The 20,981-nt window shown below is 42.2% G+C and overlaps 1 protein-coding gene across 5 annotated transcripts in view; it reads right to left on the bottom strand.

The window, feature by feature from the left end:
• Window positions 1-20,981, bottom strand: part of FANK1 (fibronectin type III and ankyrin repeat domains 1) — a 116,392-nt gene that overhangs the window by 40,610 nt on the left and 54,801 nt on the right. For 3 of the 5 annotated variants that reach the window (XR_006887549.1, XR_006887550.1, XM_046654064.1), the window contains exons 2-3: window positions 9,500-9,677; window positions 1,095-1,219 (exon numbers count right to left, since the gene is read on the bottom strand). Coding sequence is in view for 1 of the 5 variants with exons in the window: in XM_046654064.1 (XP_046510020.1) it covers window positions 1,095-1,219; window positions 9,500-9,677 (303 nt within the window). In the remaining 4 variants the exon portion in view is untranslated. Of the gene's footprint in view, window positions 1-1,030; window positions 1,220-9,499; window positions 9,678-20,981 lie in introns of all 5 variants that reach the window. The other 2 variants (XR_006887551.1, XR_006887552.1) reach the window with 2 other exon arrangements.

Here is a 20,981-nt window from a genome sequence, read left to right as displayed (position 1 = left end):
AAGGACACAAATGAAAGCCACAGAAAAAAACTATGTATATATATACAAGCCAAATGCTACATTGAATAAAATTTTAAAATAACTTTTCACTCACAAGAGAAGGATTTCCTTTGTGCAACCAAAAGAAGATTTGTCTGTGTTTTCAGTGGGTGGGCCCTGAAGAACTTTTCTGGCCATTTTAACCTTTACAACATTCTAGTTCAAAGATGGCACTGGATTCACACACATCTTTAAAGTGTTTTAAGGGGCCAGTCCAGTGGCATAGTGGTTAAGTTTGCATGTCCCACTTTGGTGGCCCAGGGTTCACAGGTTCAGATCCCAGGCATGGACCTATACACTGCTCATCAAGCCACACTGTGCAGCGTCCCACATCCAACATAGAGGAAGATGGGCACAGATGTTAGCTCAGGGCCAATCTTCCTCAAGCAAAAAGAGGAAGATTGGCAACAGATATTAGCGCAGGGCCAACCTTCCTCACCAAAAAAGAAGTTTTAAGAAACTGATCACAGAAAATATTTGAAAATATTTGTACCCTTTGATTTGTACCCTTCAACCTGGGAAAAGAATGCACTGGTCAGAGGCACCATGGCCAGCCTCTCACCACCACTTCCATGCAGGGCTCTCTGTCCCCTCGCCTATGAATGAGAGCAGCCCTGTTCATTCTTCCTCACTCACAACACCCCCAGGAATCAGATTCATGGGTCAAGACACATACAGTGAAATTGTCCAAGAGGGACAAAACACTGAGTAGACCTCGTCGTCTGAGGACCCCAAAACAGGTAGCTGTTTCTCCCTGTGGGAACACGCGCTCAGCCCACACCCCTCTGGCCCCTTTCCCCTTTTGTTCCAGATGTACACTCACAGGGCAGTGCTGGCACAGAAACAGCTCTCTCCATTTATTAAAGCACAATTAGACTTCCCTTATGCTATGGCCAGGCTCAGCCAGAAAATAATATTATCACAATGCTTAAAAATGGAATACGTAATTTCTGCTTCCAGTCAGGCCGAGCAAAAAGCTGAATATTTTTACCTCCACATTGCTGGTCGTCTTCATTTATCTTTAGATAAGTGAGTTTAGAGTGCTGTGTACTCACTGGTCGTAGATACCGAGACCACTGGGCTGTACTCATATTCTCCAGAGGGGCTGGTGACCTTCAGCCGAAATCTATACAGTGTCCGTGGTTCCAGACCTTCCACAACATGCTTGGTTGCATATCCCCTAGATAGGAGGAGACACACATGAGGATGACACCAGGTAATCTAGTCAGTGTTCTCTGATAGAAGAGCAGGAGGAAGTGAATTTTGAATGCTGTCTATTTCCAGTACAGATCTGATCCTGGTTGTTGTCAGTCTCCCCCACGAGACTGTGAAAACCCACGCGTGGCACCTCCATCCCACCCAGCACATGCCCACTCTATTCTGCGGTGCCTAGCCCAGTGCTGACACACAGCTGGCATGCAATTTTGTTCTTTGGAAAAATAATCACGTTAACCCATGATATTTGTCCTCAAATGACAAAGTTTCACATTTAAAAAATGAGATAGGCAGTCAAACAGTATATACGTGATTTTTGAGTGGGGTCTTTGAGTGGATAGGTGAGGCTGTCTGATGGCTGCATACTTATTGCAGGCAAAATAATACTGCAAGAAAAAGAGCAGAAGTAGTAAAGTATTTGATTGCTTGTAGGCAATGAGCAACTCAGAGTGAGCTGGGGAGTCAGGCAGCTTACGAGAACCACTCCAACACTTTGCCACCCTGTTAAGTTCATCTAGGAAAATGTCCATGGGAAACAGACCCTGAACACTTGTAGAAGAGAAAACTGATCAGAGGCTAGCAATGGAAATCCACACGCCTCCAGAAGGAAAGAGAACGGAGTCTAATCATTTGAAGGCTGCAAAATGAGCACCAGGAAATGCAGTCAGGCAGTCTGCCTGCCTGCTCAGAAGATGCTAGGATCCAGCGATGGTGCTAAGACTGTGTCCCCCTGCTTGGGAGGTAGGTGTCAGGGGCCTGGCTTTGACTTGGCATGTTCTCTAAGATACCAGGTCCCCAAAAGTCAACAGAGTTGTATGTATTTCCCAATATTGCCTAAAACCTCAGGTTCCCTTTGCTGCCAAAGCTCTTTACTGGCATCTGACTCAATTCCATTACCTCTTTTCAAATCCTATATCTAATTTTTCCTTTCCTTATACCTCAAAGGCTCGATCTTTCAGGGTTTGTATGTGTGCGTACTATTTCCAGCTTTTCCTTCTTTCCTGCTTCAACATCCAGCCCAGCCCTGTTCTCCTCCCTCCAGAACACTCTCCATAGCCCCTTGGACTCCAAGGTTACCATTGTTTTCTCCATCTTCTGTCTCTAATTTTTCTTTCATTCTCAGCAGACCTCTACAGAGGCCTACAGAATCATACTTTGGGATTTACAACTAATTTTTCAAGGATGTTTGTGTGTAACCTAAATATTACACATCAATTCCATTCCATGCAACTCAACAAATATATCTAGTGCCCATTACTTGCTAGGAGCTGGGACAGGCTAGGGATGCAGCCTGGGGCCAGCTCATGGCTGAGATGAATCTGTCATCAGTGAGTTGACCCCATCTCCTACTGATGGGTGGCAAGAAGAGAGAGTCAAGGACAGTGAGGAACGACAGCTGAGTCAGGCTGATATGACAGTGCTGGAGTTAGCACCATTACCAATAAAAGCTCACCTGAAAACGTGGCTTTAAATCTGGGCTAGGTGGGCATGTTAACACCTCACCTGTCAATTAAACAGCCTGACCCACCTACTCCCAGACCCCACTGGAAAAGCAGTTTTTCCCCCAAAGAAGCAGGCATATGGCCAAGCACTAGAGAGCTGACCCAACACTCACTCCAGAGGGAGGAGAACACTTTGGGATAGTTTGAGAGAACCCGGAAGGTCTTCTAAGTTCCATCACCCAAACTCTTCCATCAGACAAGTAATTCCTCCACTTTGAGGAGCAAGGGAGGGGCAGAGAGGGCCCAGTAGAATGTCCTCAGTGGAGAGGTCTCTGATGTAAAGTGAGAAGTCGGGGAGCAACTTCCATAAAGACTTATCCTAGGCAGATAAGGCAGGGGAAAGGAGGACCCAGGCAGTCTGAGAAGCAGCATTGGAGTGGAAGGACATGGAATACTCGGGGAATGCTGGTCTAGGCTATGAGCAAAGGGTGACAAGAGTCTGGTGATGGGGAGACTGGTGTTGGAGGAGCTCATTGAGAGGATGTGACCACCAATTGACCCTCCAGCTGGACCACGGCAATCAGAGTCCGCTTACCCCCACCCCTGTCCTTGGAATGTACATTCTGCCTGTTATTCTCATGCTAGCAGCTGTTTCAAGGACGCAGCCTTGAGAGCAGAAGGCGGCGCTGAGGCCATCTGGACGGCGTATGTGACTGGACCCCGTGAAGGCCTCCGTATAAACTTGTAAGATTCTGGCAGCGGTGCAGAGATCTACTTGTCTTGCGGCTGCTCAAGACAAGCCTTCTAAGTTCCCTTGCTTATTACACCTGTTACCTACCAATCTGGAGTGGCCTGCCTCTTTCTTCAGTCTCTTCTGGCCCTCTGCATATGGGGGCCAGTCCATAAACCAACAATCGAACCAGACAAGTCTGGATGTATGTTCCTGAGAGAGGGGTCTCAGATTAAACGGAGACCTAGAGAACCACGTTTGAAAAGTGGAAGAGATTTACAAAGACTCCTTTCCCTTTGTGTTTTTCTCTCTTTGTTGTTTATCCAAAATGTAAAATTTTAAGCTGAAATAAAGGGCTGAACACAGTGAATCCTTTTTTGCAACACAAGTTACTTCAGGCACCAAAATCTAAATGACTTGGGCGCAGCGCTAACAGAGCCATGAAAGAGATGAGGCGTGTAAGACACTTCTGGCCACTTGTCTGCCTTCTCCTGCCCTTTGCTGGTGGATTCAGCCTCCTAACTGATATCATCTTTACTTGAAACACATTTCTCTTCACCTGAAGAGGTCAAGTGTGGTACAACATCAGCGAAGGTGGCCTCCAACAATCCCCTCCATCCTGCAGATACACATTAGTCTTCCATGGAGTTAGAGCCGAGTTCCTCTCCCCTCAAGTAGGATGGAATATGAAGTGATGCTGTGCAGTTCTGGGCCCCAGCCTTAAGACGCCTGGAAGCTTCTGCTTTCACTCCCCTGGAAGCTAGCCACCATGTGAAGATGTTTAAATTCCTGCTGGAGGGAGAGCCCAACTGGTGAGAGTGTCACTGGAAGATGCCAGACAATGACGAGAGATAAAGAAGCCTGGTCAGCCACCAGCTGTCCCAGCCACCCCCGCAGAGGCATCAGACATATGATGGACACCATTTGGATCTCCAGCCCCAGCAGAGCTGTCCTAGCCGAGACCATGTGAAGCAGAGACACACCATCCCCAGACTGCCCAAACGTAGCAACACATAATTGTTTTTTGGTTTAAGTCACCAAATTGAGGAGTAGTTTGTCATGCAGTAATAGACAATTGATACATCATGTATCAACAAAGAAGAAACTATAAGAAGTGCAATGAAGAAATGATACCAATAGCATTAAGAAAAATGTTTGAATCAAGAAACCAAGGAAACAGAAGTGTTAATAGATATAAGTGCATTTACCATAAAAAGCAAATATTCAGGAAAACTGCATGGGCTAAAAAAATAAGAACTTTAAAAACTAAAATATATCAGCTTGGCACAAGTAGTCTTATGAGTGGGTGGATTTTGCTGTTATGTGAGCATAGGTCCATAGCTATAGATAACTTGAATCATAAAAGCTGAACCCTCAGCAATTTGTGGCATTTGAAAAGACCTTTAGGAGCTCAATGAGAATATAATGTCCAAGCCTCAGTGGAATTCAATGCCAGGAGTTGAAGACTTAACATACTTTTAGACCAAAATAAAACCAAAAGTGCCCCCAACAGAATCCGGTATTGCTAAGTATCATAAGATCACCCTGAAGCGATTAGCACCTTCCTAACCCCCGGAAAGAGAAATTACAGAGCTGTGCTAGGAAACAGATGTTACTGAGCACAGTTATGGGAGGCTGGAGACTCTCATACATCAGCAGAGATGGCCCCAAGGAGAGAACAAAAGACACAGCAGGGGCCGTGAGACACACTGCCCGTTGGGGTACTCCACAGCAATTACAGCACAGACTCGGGGATGACATGATGACTGCAGCACAGACACGGGATGACCAACAGAAGGAGTTCAGCAAAGCTGCAGAGAAGCACCGCTCCACACGGACCAGGCACGATAGCTTAAAGAATGGAGCCATCTTAGAAATATTTCCACAACAGAGCAAAATAAACAGAAGTGTAAGGCATACCCTTACTTTTGTTATCAGCCAACAAGCAAATATTTGATGCAAGTGCTGAACAAACACAAAGCATAAACTAAATATCAGAATGCCCAAGGACTCAATTACCAGACTTCCCTTTTCTCTCTATGCTCCTCTCCCCAGCCCTCCAATCTAGCCTCACACTGATGACTCTGAAATTCCTTCCTCCTGCCCAGATCTCTTTTCTGGCCCTGTCTTCCCCAAGTGCCTCCCTGATGTCTGATAGTCCCAAATCCTATTGGATGTCTGATAGTCCCAAATCCTATTGGATGTCTGATAGTCCCAAACCGAGCTTCTGCTCCACCTGCAGTCTTCCCCATCTCTTTGAGTTGCTGAGGCCAAAAACCTTGGTGCCAGCTTGGAAGACTGAATTATTGTTCACAAATATGTGGTGCCCTCCCAAGAATTCTACATCACTGTTGAACTCAGACACAGCCGTATGACTTGCTTTGAGCAACAAAGCATAAGCAGAAGTGAAGTGTGTCATTCTGAGTAGAAGTGTCAAGAAACAGTGTGCCGTGCTGTCTCCCTGTGCTGCTATAATGACTGACAATGTTCAGGCAGAGGCTGGTCTATCAGCCTGGCTGTGGAGTGAAGACAACGTGGCAGGCAGCCATGGCTGACACACAATGGGTATTTTGAGTGGAAAATGAACTACTGCAGTCGTAAGCCACTGAGATGCTGAAACTGATGCTTAATGCAGCATAATTTAGCCTCTCCTAAAATTAGATATACAGGGAAAGATGGAAAGATGGATAGATGGATAGACGGATAGATGCATAGATGGATAGATACGTACGTAGATAGGTAGATTGGTAGATAGGTAGGTAGGTAGGTAGTAGATCTCCCTTGACTATCCCCTTTCTCTCACATCCCATGTCTGGTCCAGTGGCAAATTTTTCAAATTTATCTTTAAAATATATCCTGAATTCAACCACTGAACAGAGTCCTGCACTCTGTTCAGTCATCACTCACCTACATTATTGCAAAAGCCTCCTAATTAGTCCTCCCTGCTGCTTGCTGCCTTGCCCTCCTATGGCCTGTTCTTAACTCAACAGCCACAGTGATCCTCCTAAAGCATAAGCCAAATCAAGCCACCCCTCAGCTTAACAGCCTTCAATGGCTGTCCCACCTCTCTCAGAGTAAGCCACAGTTCTCCTCTTAGCCCACCAGACCCTGGAGGTTACCTCCCATGGCCCCGCTGACCTCACCCCTTACTACTCTTCCCATTCGCTCCCCTCCTCAGTGTTCCTGGAACACACCAGGCACACTCCCACCTCAAGGCTTTTTTGCTTACTATTTCTTCCACCTAGAATGTTCCTCCAGATACTCACAAGGCTGTGGACGTCCCCCACCTGGTTCTTTGCTTAGACGTTACCTCCTCAGTGAAGCCCTCCTCACTTCCACCCCAGGCCCTGACTACTCCTAGGCTTTTTCTCCTTGAAACTTATCACCATTTGACATACCCTATGTTTTCACTTACATATAGGAGTTTGGTCTGTCTGTCCAGTGTCATATCCCCAGCATCCAGAACAATGTCTGGCACACAGTAGGCACCCATTAATACATGCTGATTGAATAAATGAAATGCCTGATATGGGCAGCAATCATCAGAGGGATTTAGAGGAGGTAGATAAGGGGATGGTAAGGGAGCTTCTCAGTCGAGGCAGAATCTGACTTGAGCAGAAGAAAGGATGAAGGTAGAGGGCCATTCGTCTGCACAGGGACAACAGCTACACACACACGCAGGAAAAGTTGAGGCATAGTCAAAGGACAGCAAGCAGATCTCATTGGAGGATTCATGCTCAGAAATAAGAGGCAGCAGGAAAGGCAGGTTGTGGGCAAACTGTGAAGGGCATCAAATGTTCTAAGGAGTCTGACCTTCATCCTTCAAGCAACGGAGACCCACTGACGACAATTTGACAAAAGGAAGATTTAAAGGAAAATTAACCTAGCAAGATAGAATGAGAGACAGAAGGCAAGCAAAGAGGGATAAGGTCAATTCACTCAATCAGCAAATATGCTGAACAGCTGTAGGACCTGGGGCTACAGCAATGAGCTAGACAGAAAATGGAGCTTGCATCCTAGTAGGGGAAATGCCACAGGCTAATGAAGGAAGGCCTAGAAGGTGTTTGCAGAGGGACAACAACACACAAAACTAGGTAACTGGCCATGAGAAGGAGAGCCCAAGTCAAATATGGCACCACTGACTCAAGACTGGCTGCTGGCTAACACTCAAGAAACTGACAGGTCAGTGAGCAGCTCTTAAATCCACAAGCCCAGGTGGGATATTCCAGATCATCGCCTTCTTAAAGAAAGGCATTTGCTAGTTTTCAGGGTACCTGGAGAAAGTGATACAACGGAGGAAATGAGGTCAAGATTAACACAGTCTAATTCTGCCACCTAGTGTCAAGATTTGTGCTCATTCTCTGAGGGAACACGATCATTTCACAGCCAGACTTAGAACTGGGGGTGTGAGGGCCTGGCTGTGGGTCCACCAGGCCAGGCCCCAAGTGCGGACAGCACTCAGGGCTCAGAGGAGAATGCACACGACACAGACAGACACATCGGGCTGGAGGCCAGAGCACATGGCTGCAGTCTCTCTAGGTGAGGCTGCCTACATGGCCACCCAGCAAAGGGGAAAAGCAAAGAGGAAGGAAAGGAATACCCTGGGCAGCCCCATCTAACATGCAGCTTGTGGTACAAGGGGAATGGGGGCAAAGAAATGATGTTTTTTTCTTTCTCCAGAGAAATACCTATAATATCCTAATTCGTGCTTTTAGATGGGAATTACCCAACAGAGAATAACACATGACATGACATGATGAAAATAACATTTTTCAGTAGTCAGGCCAAGAGTTATTCTCAGATGGTCACTACATTTCAGATAAATGCATATTTTTTTAGGTAGAGAGAATTGTTCCTCAAGTCTCAGGCATATCATCATTCAGGTAAGAGCTGAAGCCTTCATACATACTATACCCTCACATCAGCATGCTTATTACAATGCCACCTTGAGAAAAGCCCAGAAAAGTGCTACAACCATTCTGTATCTTGACCACATCAATGCCAATATCCTGGCTGTAACTGCAGTACAGTTTTCTATGTTACCAGTGGGGGGAAATGGGTAAAAGCTATGCAGAATCTCTATGATTTCTTCCAACTAGATACGAATCTGCGATTATCTCAAAATTAAAAGTTTAGTTAAAAACCATATTTGTATCTCATTTTTGTATTCCTGAAACACAGAAATAGAGTCATTTTGCAAGTAGTAAAGCTGTCAAAGGGAAGAAACAAGTCAGAGTTGAAATGAAGACTAAGGAAAAAATGACTCAATTACTCCTGTTGCATTCATTCATCTATTCATTCAACAAATATTTTGAGGGCCTACTATGTGCTGACAGTGTCTAGGAGCTGGGGGTAGAAGGTTAAGCAAGCAGGAATCTTATCTGCCTCTCGATGAATTTATCTACTGGAGGGGAGACAGAAAATGAACAAGTCAACAATACTCCAGCAGAGCTAAATGTTAGGAGGCCTCTGGAGCAAGGTCATGAGAGAGAGGCTGCCAGGGGGAAGGAGGCTACTCAAGTGGCCCTTTGAGGAGGGGATGTTTGCTGATATGTGCATCATATCAGGGAACCAGCCATGTAAAAACAGAAGGAAACACATTCAAGGGAGAGGCAACAAGGAAGGCCCCACTGTGGGAACCAGCGTGGAGGCTGCGAGAGGGGCAAGCAGATGGAAAGAGAGCGGACAAGGGAATAGTGGTGTGACACGGAGCCAAGAAGTGGTCCAGGCTAGACATGCGGGGCCAGCCCACCTCTGTGGACAGCCGGCTAGGAACCTCATCTAACTTCCTCAAACTCTCTTGAGATTCTATCTCTACATTTTGGATTTTAAAAATACACCATTAGACCATTTCGGAAGTCTAAGAAGCTCTCAAAGCTATGGGAGGATTAATTTGAAAGTTCCTGCTAATGCTTATTTTTCAAAAATTATAATTCATAAAGAGCATGACTGCCAATGATGCTGACTCATTTTTTTCTTTAATTTCAAAACCGGTCTTATTAGAGACAATAGAAACCATTCCAGCTAAAGGAAATCAAAATCAAAGCGTTAAGGAATTCAACATTGCACCTACGTATAAATGATCCTGTAAGTGTGCATTTTGGGGTCTTCCTCTTCGATTGCGAACCTGCACCACTGCTCCTGAGGACCCTGGCGTTTCGCTTTCTTCTCCAGATCCCAGTACAATTCAATGCTATGATGAGTCACTTTGCCCACAACAGGTGGATGAGGCCTTGAGGATGGTGTGATTGCTAAAAAAGAACGGTACAGGATTTCAGGACAACACTTCCACAAGGAGGAGAGACCAATGGAGTGCACCACAGCAGCTAGGGGATCAAACTCTGCTCTCCTACACGGAGAGGCACACGTGTAAGTTTCCCTCCCTGAGCGGAAAGAACATCTGAAAAAGTTAAGAGAGAAAATCCAGCTGTGTGGTGAGCTACCACATTCCACAAGCAGATTGTACTGGACCCGTCAATATCATACTTCACCCACCAACCCTTCCAAAAGGTCGGCTAACATATCAAACTAAGTAGGTTGTTCTGTGAGTTGATGAAACTCAGTTTGTTGCTATAATCCTTCAGTGAACTGTCTGGTAAAGAAAGCCAATAGACAAACAATGTAGCTGGTCCAAATATTTGCAACACGGATGACAAAGGGTTGATATCTATTCTATACAAATAGTTCTTACAAGCTAACCAGCAAAAACACCCAAAGGCTAATAACAAACCAGGCAAAAGATGAGCAGTGCACAAAACGGCAAAAACAAATGGCCAACATAATGTCTGAAAAGATGTTCGTATTCCCTAGTGGCCACAGAAATTGGTAACAATGGGGTATAACTTGATATCCAGTTAGATACTTAAAAGAGATATCGTAACTGTTGGAAGCGACCATGTTGGGAGAGGACACTATACACTGGTGGTAGGGGAATACAAATTACAGCCTTTTTAGAAAGCGATATGGCAGCATCTGTTAAAATTAAAAACACGAAGGGCCAGCCCAGTCATGTAATGGTTAAGCTCACGCACTCCACCTCAGCGGCCCAGAATTTGCAGGTTCGGATCACAGGTGCAGACCTACCCACTGCTCATCAAGCCATGGTGTGGCAGTGTCCCACATACAAAACAGAGTCAGATTGGCACAGATGTTAGCTCAGCAACAATCTTCCTCAAAGGCCAATCTTCCTCACCAATAAAAAAAAAAACTTAAAAATACATATACCCTTTAATCCAGCCATCTCACTCCTGGTAATCTCTCTTGCAGAAATGAGAGCACTTGCACACAGGGACACATACACGAGAACACTGCTACAGTTTTTAGAGGTTTACAGCAAAAAAGAAAAAAAAAGAGAGATGACTGTTAATTAGGGAGTGGTCAAATAAGTGATGATATGGCCACAGCATGGAATATTACACAGCCTTTAAAAAATGAATTAGTTCTAGACTAGATGCCTTGAAAGGATTTCCAGAAGGTATTGTTGAATGAGAAATCAAGATGCAGAGAAAAATATAGAATATTCCATTTCTGTAAAAGATGACAAGGGGCACAGCACAGTATACACCAAGTTGTCAGCAAACTGTTGTTCTGTCTCATGTTAGTTTCCTCTCCCCCGCTAGCTTTTAAGTTCCTCGAGGGCTGGGTCCATGTCTTACATTTCTTTTAAAACCCCTCCCTGCCCCTCAGGGCCTTTCAGGCCTCAAATATATCATGGATTTACCACGTTGATTATTCAGAAAGAAAGGATCTTGTGCTCCCTTGGGCCAACGTCTCAAATAGCTGAGCCACTGCTCCCTCCAGACCCCCGCGCCTCCTGCGGTGGACCCCCTGAGCAAGACAGGTGCCCTGGTCTGGCCCGCCTCCTGCTGGGAGGACAGACAACCACCAGCTTCCTTGACATTCAGATCCCAGATATATGCTAGGGGGCAGCCTGCAAGCTCATTTCTCCCAACTTTATTGTCCTAATATTTATTGAAGGAATGGCATGATGGATATACATAAACCCGGGTTTAAATACTTGCTCTGAAACTGAGTCAAAAATTCTTACCTCAAAGTGTTTTGTATTAAGTAATTAAATTACACATATACAGTATCTAAATAAATTACGGTATCTTTCATACAATGAAATCCTACACAGCAGCTAAAAGGAACTAGCTCTATATGCAACACAGGTAAATTTCAAAATGAGTGAGTGAAAAACGCGGGTTAGTTTAGATGTTACTTTTTCTACAAAAATCTGAGAACTCTCTGTTTTCCTGATTTATAAGTATCAGGTCTTTTAAAAGCATGCTCTTGCATGTTCATTTTAAATCTGATAACCAGGGTCCAAATTTAGCCAATCACATAATCTCAGGACACAAACTCAGGCTTGAAATTTTAACTCCTCTAAAGATTACTAACAAAAAGAAGGAAAAAAACCCCGTACTTTCAATTTTGTGTGGTTCCTTTAAACAATTGGTTAGCTCTTTCCATCGCAGCAAATTTTTCTTATCTTACAAGTTTTCCAAAAGATGAAAAGGAAAAAAACAACAACAAAACTACAAGGCATGCCTCAAAAGGACAATTATATGAGAATTTACGTTTGTGTTGTGTACCATAAAAGCTTCTTTTTGTGAGGAAGTTCTTATGCAAATCTGACAAATAAAACAATTTTATGCCCCTGTTGCCATTTGTCAAGTAATAAATAACATGAACGTGAAATATAGAGGGGTTCACTCACTGTCACCATTCAGTCCCTATGGTTACAAAGACGGCGTAAAATACCGCTCTCAAGCATGCCAGAAATCCACTTTATCTTTACAAATTATAGGTTTGAACACAGAATACCATAAAGTTTAAGTTACAAATATAGGTTGTAACAATATAATGCAACAGAAATGTGCCAGCCCCATAAGAGGAGACTCAAAAGATGAGTTAATAAAAACATCAGATTACTCAGTACCCTAATGATAGCAGTTGACTATATTTCAAAAGCTACAGAGAGAACGTGTGCTCACAGTCTGTGTTGGATTAGCAATTGTGATTAGTGTCATAAAAAGCAGGAAAGGATGAAGAGAGCAAGCAAGTATGAGTGTATTCATTACAAATTTAGATTACCAGAAAGCAGAACTGTAGTTTCTCTGTCTTTCCAAAAATACCTGCAGATTTACTGAGGTCAAATTTCACTGACAAGGGAGATCTGCAGCCTGGCCTCTAGTGGCAGATGGTCCATAATGAAGATGACAGCACACTGAGGGAACACTATATAAAGAACGGTGGGGGCTGTCACCCCTGAGCAGTTCATCATGGCTTGACTATATATTTATAGCAACCATAAATCAAAAATCATATTCCACATCAATATGACGTGGAGATCATAACCATTCCTACATCTTATAAAGTATCAAAAAATGTTTGCCATGAATACACATTGAAGAAACTTTTCAATCAAATATCACAAAAGCCACATAGTGATGACAGTTTCTCCTTTCACTTAAAAATGAAATAAGACAGCTAAAATGAGTTTAATTCCACCAAACCATTATATTGCTCTCATAAAATGGAACCCTATAAAACCCTAATAGATGAAAGGACCAAGGACAGAAGTAGATAATTTAAAATTTTTAAATGATAACCGCCAGTAAACATAAGAAAAGGTTCAAAGTTTCTACTAATCAAAAAAGCGGAAATTAAAATAACTGGGAGGTAATCCTTTATTTATAAATTTGGATGAAAAACATGCAATGGTAATGCCCTGTGCTGCTTCAGACTGTGATAAACTGGCTTACTCACAGGCTGTAGACGGCACTGGGCAAGCAATCCTGTACTAAAGCAGTTTGGCCAAATTCAACAATGATCATAGACTATCCCACCTGGTGAGCCCACTCCTAGAAATATCTCCAAAGAAAATAAACCAAAACCAAAAAATAAATCTAAAAGCTAAAATTTTTTTGTATTATGTGTGCTTTTACTTCTCATTATAAAAAAATTCATATAAAAAAGTAGAAAGAATAGTGAGTCCAAATCTCCTTATACTTGGCAACAATTAATGGCCACTCTCTTTTCATCTATGCTTCCACCCACCTCCATCCCTCCCCAAGCCTAGATTATTTAATAGCTAAATTTTAATGAGCCTTCAATTTGTATTAGACCGTGTTCTAAGCTCTTTACATATATAATCTTCATATAATCTTACGAAGTATCAGAATTTCCCCATTTTATAAGAGCAACTGTAGACACACAGAGGTCCCATAAATTGCCAGGGAGGGCATCTGATAAGCAGCAAACCAAGGATTTGAACCCAGGTGACAGGACTCCAGAGCCACGCCTTACCCTCTCTACATGCTGTCTACTGCCATACATACATACATACAAACGTGCATACACGATAACATAATACCCAGGGAATCACTGTAGCATCATTGCAAAATCAATCTAAATGTCCAAGAATATGGGGTGTTATATACCCCATGGTACATCATTTAAATGCAAGAATATTTAGCCCTAGAAGTCACATGAAGAGTATCTACTAACGTAAGTATATTTGACATGCTAAGGGAAGAATACAAATTTGCATAGACTGTGATTACAATGATATAAAATATACAGAAGCATATAGACAGAAGAACTGAAAAAGGATTTTAAAAAATGAAAGACAATTAGAGCAGTAGGATTATGGCTGACTTTTTGGTAAATTTTATTGTTGCTATAGCATTGAACAAGAAAAAAACCAAAATGTAACTGTGCATTTTCACTTATTCTTAACAAAAACAAAATTCAGCTAAGATAAACTACCAGCCTGATTCCTCCTCCCTGAGCTTACATGTATACGACAGAAACAAATCTGAGAAACAGACCAAGAATCAGTCACGTGGATGCTTCAGAGCATAAGACGTTTGAATTATACTCTGGCTCAATTTATTGACCATTTTGGTGTCAAGCAGATATTCTGCATCACATGTATTTCCAAGCAATAAGTTTACTTTTTATCCATTCAGCACATCTGTGGGACACCTACTATGCGTCCCAAGGGCTCAAGCACAAACAAGACAGAGCAGGGAGGGCACTAAGAGACCCTCAGGGAACCCTGACACCAAAGGAACCCAAACCAGAGGCAGACCCCTGGGAAATGGGAGGAGGCAGGCACAGAGGAGCCCACTGGGAGGCCTCAGCTCACCTCAGAGTGGGGGCCCTTAGGCGGGGTCTGAAGGATCAGAGGCATGAGTCTAGCAGAGCCCGGGAGCAGAGAGCACACCATTTACTGACAACAATTTAATTTAATTAGAAAATTCTCTCATGTTTTTATCCCCAAGCATCCTTATTTTTTAAAAGAAAACAATATAAACTGCCAACTGTTCAAAGCGGCTTCTCTCCACTTTGCCAGTAAGCTCTTCAAGGGCAAAAATCAGTTCAGACACGAAAAACCAAACGAAAAACTACACAAACAAAAAACAAAAGACAAAACCTCCTCGAGTAAGAATCAGGACACAGTACTTCTTGTCCTGGCTCCACCACAGGTTATCCTCATCAGGAACGTGGGGATAAATAAGGATGCCTGCCCTTCCTCCCTCTCAGGTTTACTGCAAAGAAAAAATAACGGGATAAAACACTGAACAGCGATTTGAAATGTGTAAGGGGCTTCACAAACATAAGGTAGTGGTAGCACTTTGGAAAGTGTCCCCCTATTCTATACTTTTTGCTACGTGGAAACCTTGCTTGGAATTCTATACAGGTCACAGGTAGGAGGCAAAGTAAGAAGTGTTTTTCCAAGTGATGTCTTTTGCCTCATTATAACAATTAGAGTTCACTGTGGGCTTGCATGTTCTCAACTTACAGATGAGGAGCGGCCAGGAGGAGACGGAGGCCCAAAGAGGTCGTTCAAGGTTATAGAGCTGGTAAGTGGGGGGCAGAGGTTTAAGCCCGGGTCTCTACCCCCCCGTCTGTGCTCTCCCCACATACTGCACGGTACGGAGCAAATGAACAATGAATCCCTGTACAGTGATAAAGTTTTCCACAATCCAATAGGAAAAGACAAATTGCTACTTACATTCTTTTGACAGAGAGGAGGGAGGGAAACTTTATCAAGAGGAGGAGGGGAAGAAGAAGGGAATGGCAAAAAAATAATTTTATTGGCAACATTATGTTTCTTAAGCTGGGTAGCAGCACATGAGTACTTATTATATTATTTGATATATTTTATACCTGAACTATTTAATAAAAGAACAAAGGACTACACGCATGGATGTATTTCTATCCTTATTCTTGTCTTACTCATCTCCCAAGTAAATGGGCATCCAGGTACCCTGTACTTCAAAATTACCTTAAAATCCTCTAGAAAGGTGGTTCAGTTTCAAATTCAGAAATCATGGGAGTTACGTACCTTTAATATTTTCTACACTCCAATGACACATTCAGTTCAACTGGAGACCACGTGCCTCGAGGAGAGTGAACTGAGGTTCACCGTTCACTCCCAACGCCACTCAATAAATGTTTGATTTGAGCTGATCTGACATTATTCAAATATTCAGGAGAATCTGTTTTATAACTCCTCAAAATATATCGCAGTTAATGTAACCATGAAAGATAAGTAGTGTCTTAACAGGATACATAACCTACCATATTTTGTTCTACAGTTGTCAATGCTTATCAATGCTTAGACTGCATATTATTTACGAGGAGGTGTGAAAAATAGATAGCAGCTTCAAATAAGCAAAGAGAGGTCTCCAGTGCTTATGTTACGTGGGTTCAAATCATTACGTTGTCCGTCTTCTAGTTTACATGTGTCATCCCATAGAATGTGAAGTCTCTGGACTCAGGTTTGTCAGCTGCCTTCCAAGGGGTCCTATAAAAATGAACTCAATCCTGGGGCTGGCCCCGTGGCCGAGTGGTTGAGTTCGCGCGCTCCGCTGCAGGCGGCCCAGTGTTTCATTGGTTCGAAACCTGGGCGCGGACATGGCACTGCTCATCAAACCACACTGAGGCAGTGTCCCACATGCCACAACTGGAAGAACCCACAATGAGAAATATACAACTATGTACTGGGGGGCTTTGGGGAGAAAAAGGAAAAAATAAAATCTTTAAAAAAAAAAAAAATGAACTCAATCCAGCTCCTAACATAAATCAACTATATTGTTAGGAACCTCTCTTATTCACACAAATATAAGGGAGTGATACATACTGACACAGAAATCTTACAGTTTTTTAGCACATTTTGCAGTATAAAGTGTGATTACGTCAGGGCTCATGGTTGTAGACCTCTCTCAACTGCCGTCTTCCTTCTCTGTTCCCTATCCTGCCAATATCTCTTTTTCTAACCATTCTCTGTTCTTTGGTTCTCTCTCTCTATATATTTTTGAATGTTACTATGTGGCAGGCACCCTGCTAAGTATTGAGTGTAGGGTAGGACAAGACAAATGGTTCTGGCTCTCTGAGATTACAGTCTTGCAGCAGATACAATCATTAAACAAAGAGACAAAAAAATAAAATAAAATTATCACAATTGTGATCATTGCTCCAAAGGAAAAAGACCAAGGTGCTGAAAGAGAGTTGAGCTCATGCCTCAAGGATGCAGCCCAGAAAGGGCAATGAAGAACATTAGAGCAAGAAAAAGGACTCGTTGTTGCACTTAAGTTGCCAGTAACATGTGGTGCAAACTTGCCCAGTGCAAATCCAAACCGCAAAATGAATCAGCTCATTTTAGCAGCAATAGAGTAGTCCAGCTAATGCTAAGACCTCTAGAGAAAAATTCAAACCTCATCATTGACATACTTGATAAATAGGGATCTTTTAGAGTTGTAATTTATTAATAAAAACATTGTAATTTTCTGTTATATCTCAATACTTAACAGCTGCCACATACTGTGGCTCTTCCAAATAACCACGTCCCTGCTTCTCTGACAGCTTTCTGCAATGGTTTTCAATAAAAAGAATAAACAGAAGGGTTGGACGAACTTGCCAGGTAAAAACAATTTTTTTACCATAAATCTCTCCAAACTCACTCATTCTAAATAGGTATACACAGAAAAATAAATTGTACTTTTGTGGCCAGTATGGAAAGAACCAGGATCATAAATTGGGTATTAATTATAAATAATGGTCATTGTTCTTTGCATTTATCAGAATGACATCCTGAATAAGAAATCCCCTGCTTCTATTATGGGATTGTACTCATATTCATCTGTTTCTTGGCTCCAAGCATGTCTTAACCACCAAGATTCATTGTCAGACCCTTCACTGTAAATAGTAATTAAACCTGTTCAGCGAACAAAATTCAAAGGCAGCTACGATGTCATAGTTGTCCTTCCAAAAAGTCTCTCCTCCAATGTACAAGCAGCAGTTTGAAAATAGATTTACTTCCCCTCTCTGCACCAGGTACAAATGTACAGCTTTGATCTCAGCTTGAACACAAATAAATCTTTTTAATCTTCCCATCAGGTATGCTTCCGTCTACAAGCCTTTCCAACTTCCTTCCTCAGTCTCTTCCCACTCTTCCCACACACCCACTTCAACCCTTTTGGTAAATTTCCTAGAAATGTTTAGGAGGTTTCTACTTGAAATTATCTTTAAACCATAAGCTTTTGCTTTCATTCACACTATCTTACTACAGTATGTGAAGGTATATCCCTTTCAAAACTGAAATTACAAAATAATCCGACAAATAAAAATTGGCACACATAAAGCATTCGAGCATAACCTCAATTCTGAAGAAAGTAATAAATACCACCCAGTTGGATGAGTTCTAAAAAGCATGCTGTGCTGTCTCAAAAAAGAAAGATAGTTATGCAGATATTGGAAACTTAAAAATAATTCTCCTGACTAAGCACAATTTCCCAAGATGGTGAGGGCATTGTTTTTTCTTTTCTAACATAAAAGCAATACCTATTCATTGTTTTAAAAAAATACAGAAATATTAAAAAAGGAAATAAAAGTTATCTCATAACCTCCCCAGAGATGACCACCAGCAATATCTTGATGAAAACTCAAAGATTTCTTTAGCATGGATATATAAAATTTTATTAAAATGCCATCATATTCAAGGTACTGTTTTGTAGCTTGCCCTTCTAAATTAACAGGCTACTGGTAGATATTCTTGCATGTTAATACATGTGACTTTAACTCAATTTTTAAAAATAAACTACTCTGTATACAATAATTTATTACAGACAAAACTTCAATAAAAATTATTGTGCATTTAATCTACATAGTGATACAAGTATTTTTGCAAATTCCTAGAATCTTTGGATGTGTCTGTGTTTAATTTTGGTACATATTGCCAAATTGCCCTTTAATAGGAGCATGTATCAATGTACCAACTGGATGCAAGAGACTGATTTTCTCATACCCAGGCAAATAATAATATTATTGACTCCCCAAACCAGGCGTAAAGTCTAGAGACACATTCACACACATGTATGAATGAACAGTTTATGTTTTAATGGGTGGGGAAAAGGACACTAAACAAAATGATTAAGCAAAATACATTGAATGTTAGGAGAAAATCTTTACAACCCTAGATTTTAAGGATTTCTTATACAGGACATGAAAAGCATTAACGGTAAAAGGAAAAAATTGATCGACTGAGTTTCAATAAAATAAAAATCTTCTGCTCTTTGAAAATAACCATTAAAAAAATAAAAAGGTAATACATAGAGTGGGAGAAAATACAATGATACATACATCTAACAAAAACTTGTGTGCAGAATATATTTAAAAAAACACTTCGAACTCAATAATAGGAAGACACAGAACCCAATTTAAAAATGAGCAGGAAATTTGAAATGATATTTCACAAAAGAAGATTTGCAAATGGCCGATAAGGACACGAAAAGATGTTTGCTATTACTAATCATCAGGGAAATGCAAATTAAAATGACAATGAGATGCCTAGAATCCTTAAAATAAAAAAAGACTGAGGATACCAAATGTTGGTGAGGATGCAGAACCGCCAGAACTCTCATACGTTGTTGGTGGAAATCTAAAATTGTATGATCGTTTTGGATAACTGTTTGGCAGTTTCTAATAAAGTTAAAGATGGACCTGCACAATGAACCAGCAATTCTACTTCTAGGTACTTACCCAAAATGAATGAAACATGTTCACACAAAGACTTGTACATGAATGTTCAGAGTAGCTTTATTCATAATCCCCCAAATCTGAAACATACCAAATGCCTATCAGCAGGTAAACGGATATAAATTGTGGTCTATCCATACAATGAAATATTACTCAGCAGTAAAAAGGAATGAACTACTGATACATAAAATAACACAGAGGAAGCTCAAAAACATTACGCTGAGGAAAAGAAGCCAGACATAAGAGCTCATACTGAACAACTCCATTTATATGAAGTTCTAGAAAAGGCAAACATCTATAGTGACAGTAATCAGATCAGTGGCTGCCTACAGCTGTGACTGCAAGGTAGCACGAGGACCTAAGGGAATTTTTTGGTGATAGGAATGCTCTTTTAAACTGGGGTGGCAAGAGGAAGGCTCCACTGAGTATGTGACTTTGAGTAAAGAGCTGATGGAGCTGAGAGCACAGTCATACTAACATCTGGAGAGGGCACTCCATGCAGCAGGCACAGCTCAGGCCAAAGCTTTGAGGCAGGAACAAGCCCAGCACGTTCCCCAAACTGCAAGGAGGCCAGTATATATAGGACCACAAGCAAGAATAGTGGGAGATGAGGGGGAAGAAGTTAGTGGCGGGAAGAGGGGCAGGAGACAGTATTATCTGCGACCTTTTGGTCACTCTAAAATCTTTGACTTTTGTTCTGCATGAGATGGAAAGCAATTGGAGGGTTCTGAGTAGTAGAGTGACATGATCTGATTTTGTTTTAACATGATCCCTCTGGCTACCATATTGAAAATAGACCAAAGTAGGGTAAGGGCAGGAAGCAGGAGACCAGTCAGGAAGAAAGTGCAGTAATCCAGTGGGAAATATGATGGTGGTTAGGGCAGGGGAGGGAGCAGGACAGCTCAGGGAAAGAGATCAGATTCAGGCATCAGAAACTACCAGACTCTCTGAAGGACCCTCCACTCCACAACAATGAGACCTGGAAAGGGACACACCCTTTGAAGCATTGCTGGTCTCACCAAAGGTAGAAGAATTATCCAGAGACAGCCCACCTCCTCACCCTGTCCCCCGCAATAAAAAAATATAAAAATATGATCAGGGTTCAGATAAATTAGGAACCAGAAGGAACAGAAACCTGTGCCTCAATGTCCCACAGCAAAACAAAGGAACACCCAGAAAACAAGGATGAAGGAATCTACAGAGGCAGAGAACCAGGGCCAGAGATGCAGAGACCCAGAGCTGTGGAGAACCAGAGCTGGTCTGATCTGCAGGCAGCAGCCACATAAAATTACGACGAGGCCAGATTAACACAGCAACCATGTGTGGGGATGTGGAACTTGGAAAGCTCCAAGCAGCAGCTGGACCAGAGACTCCTGGTCTGAGCAAGTTTCCAGACAATCCAGAGTGCTCATGCTTTCCATAGGCTCGACTACCCCAGGGCAGAAGCAAATGCTCTCCGAAGGAAAGACTGCCCAACCTAGCCAAACAGTTTAAGATCACCAAAC

Source organism: Equus quagga, chromosome 2 (assembly GCF_021613505.1).
Source record: "Equus quagga isolate Etosha38 chromosome 2, UCLA_HA_Equagga_1.0, whole genome shotgun sequence".
Lineage (NCBI taxonomy): Eukaryota > Metazoa > Chordata > Mammalia > Perissodactyla > Equidae > Equus > Equus quagga.
The sequence above is the reverse complement of the archived record's forward strand: the minus strand, read 5'-3'. Positions and strand labels throughout refer to the sequence as shown.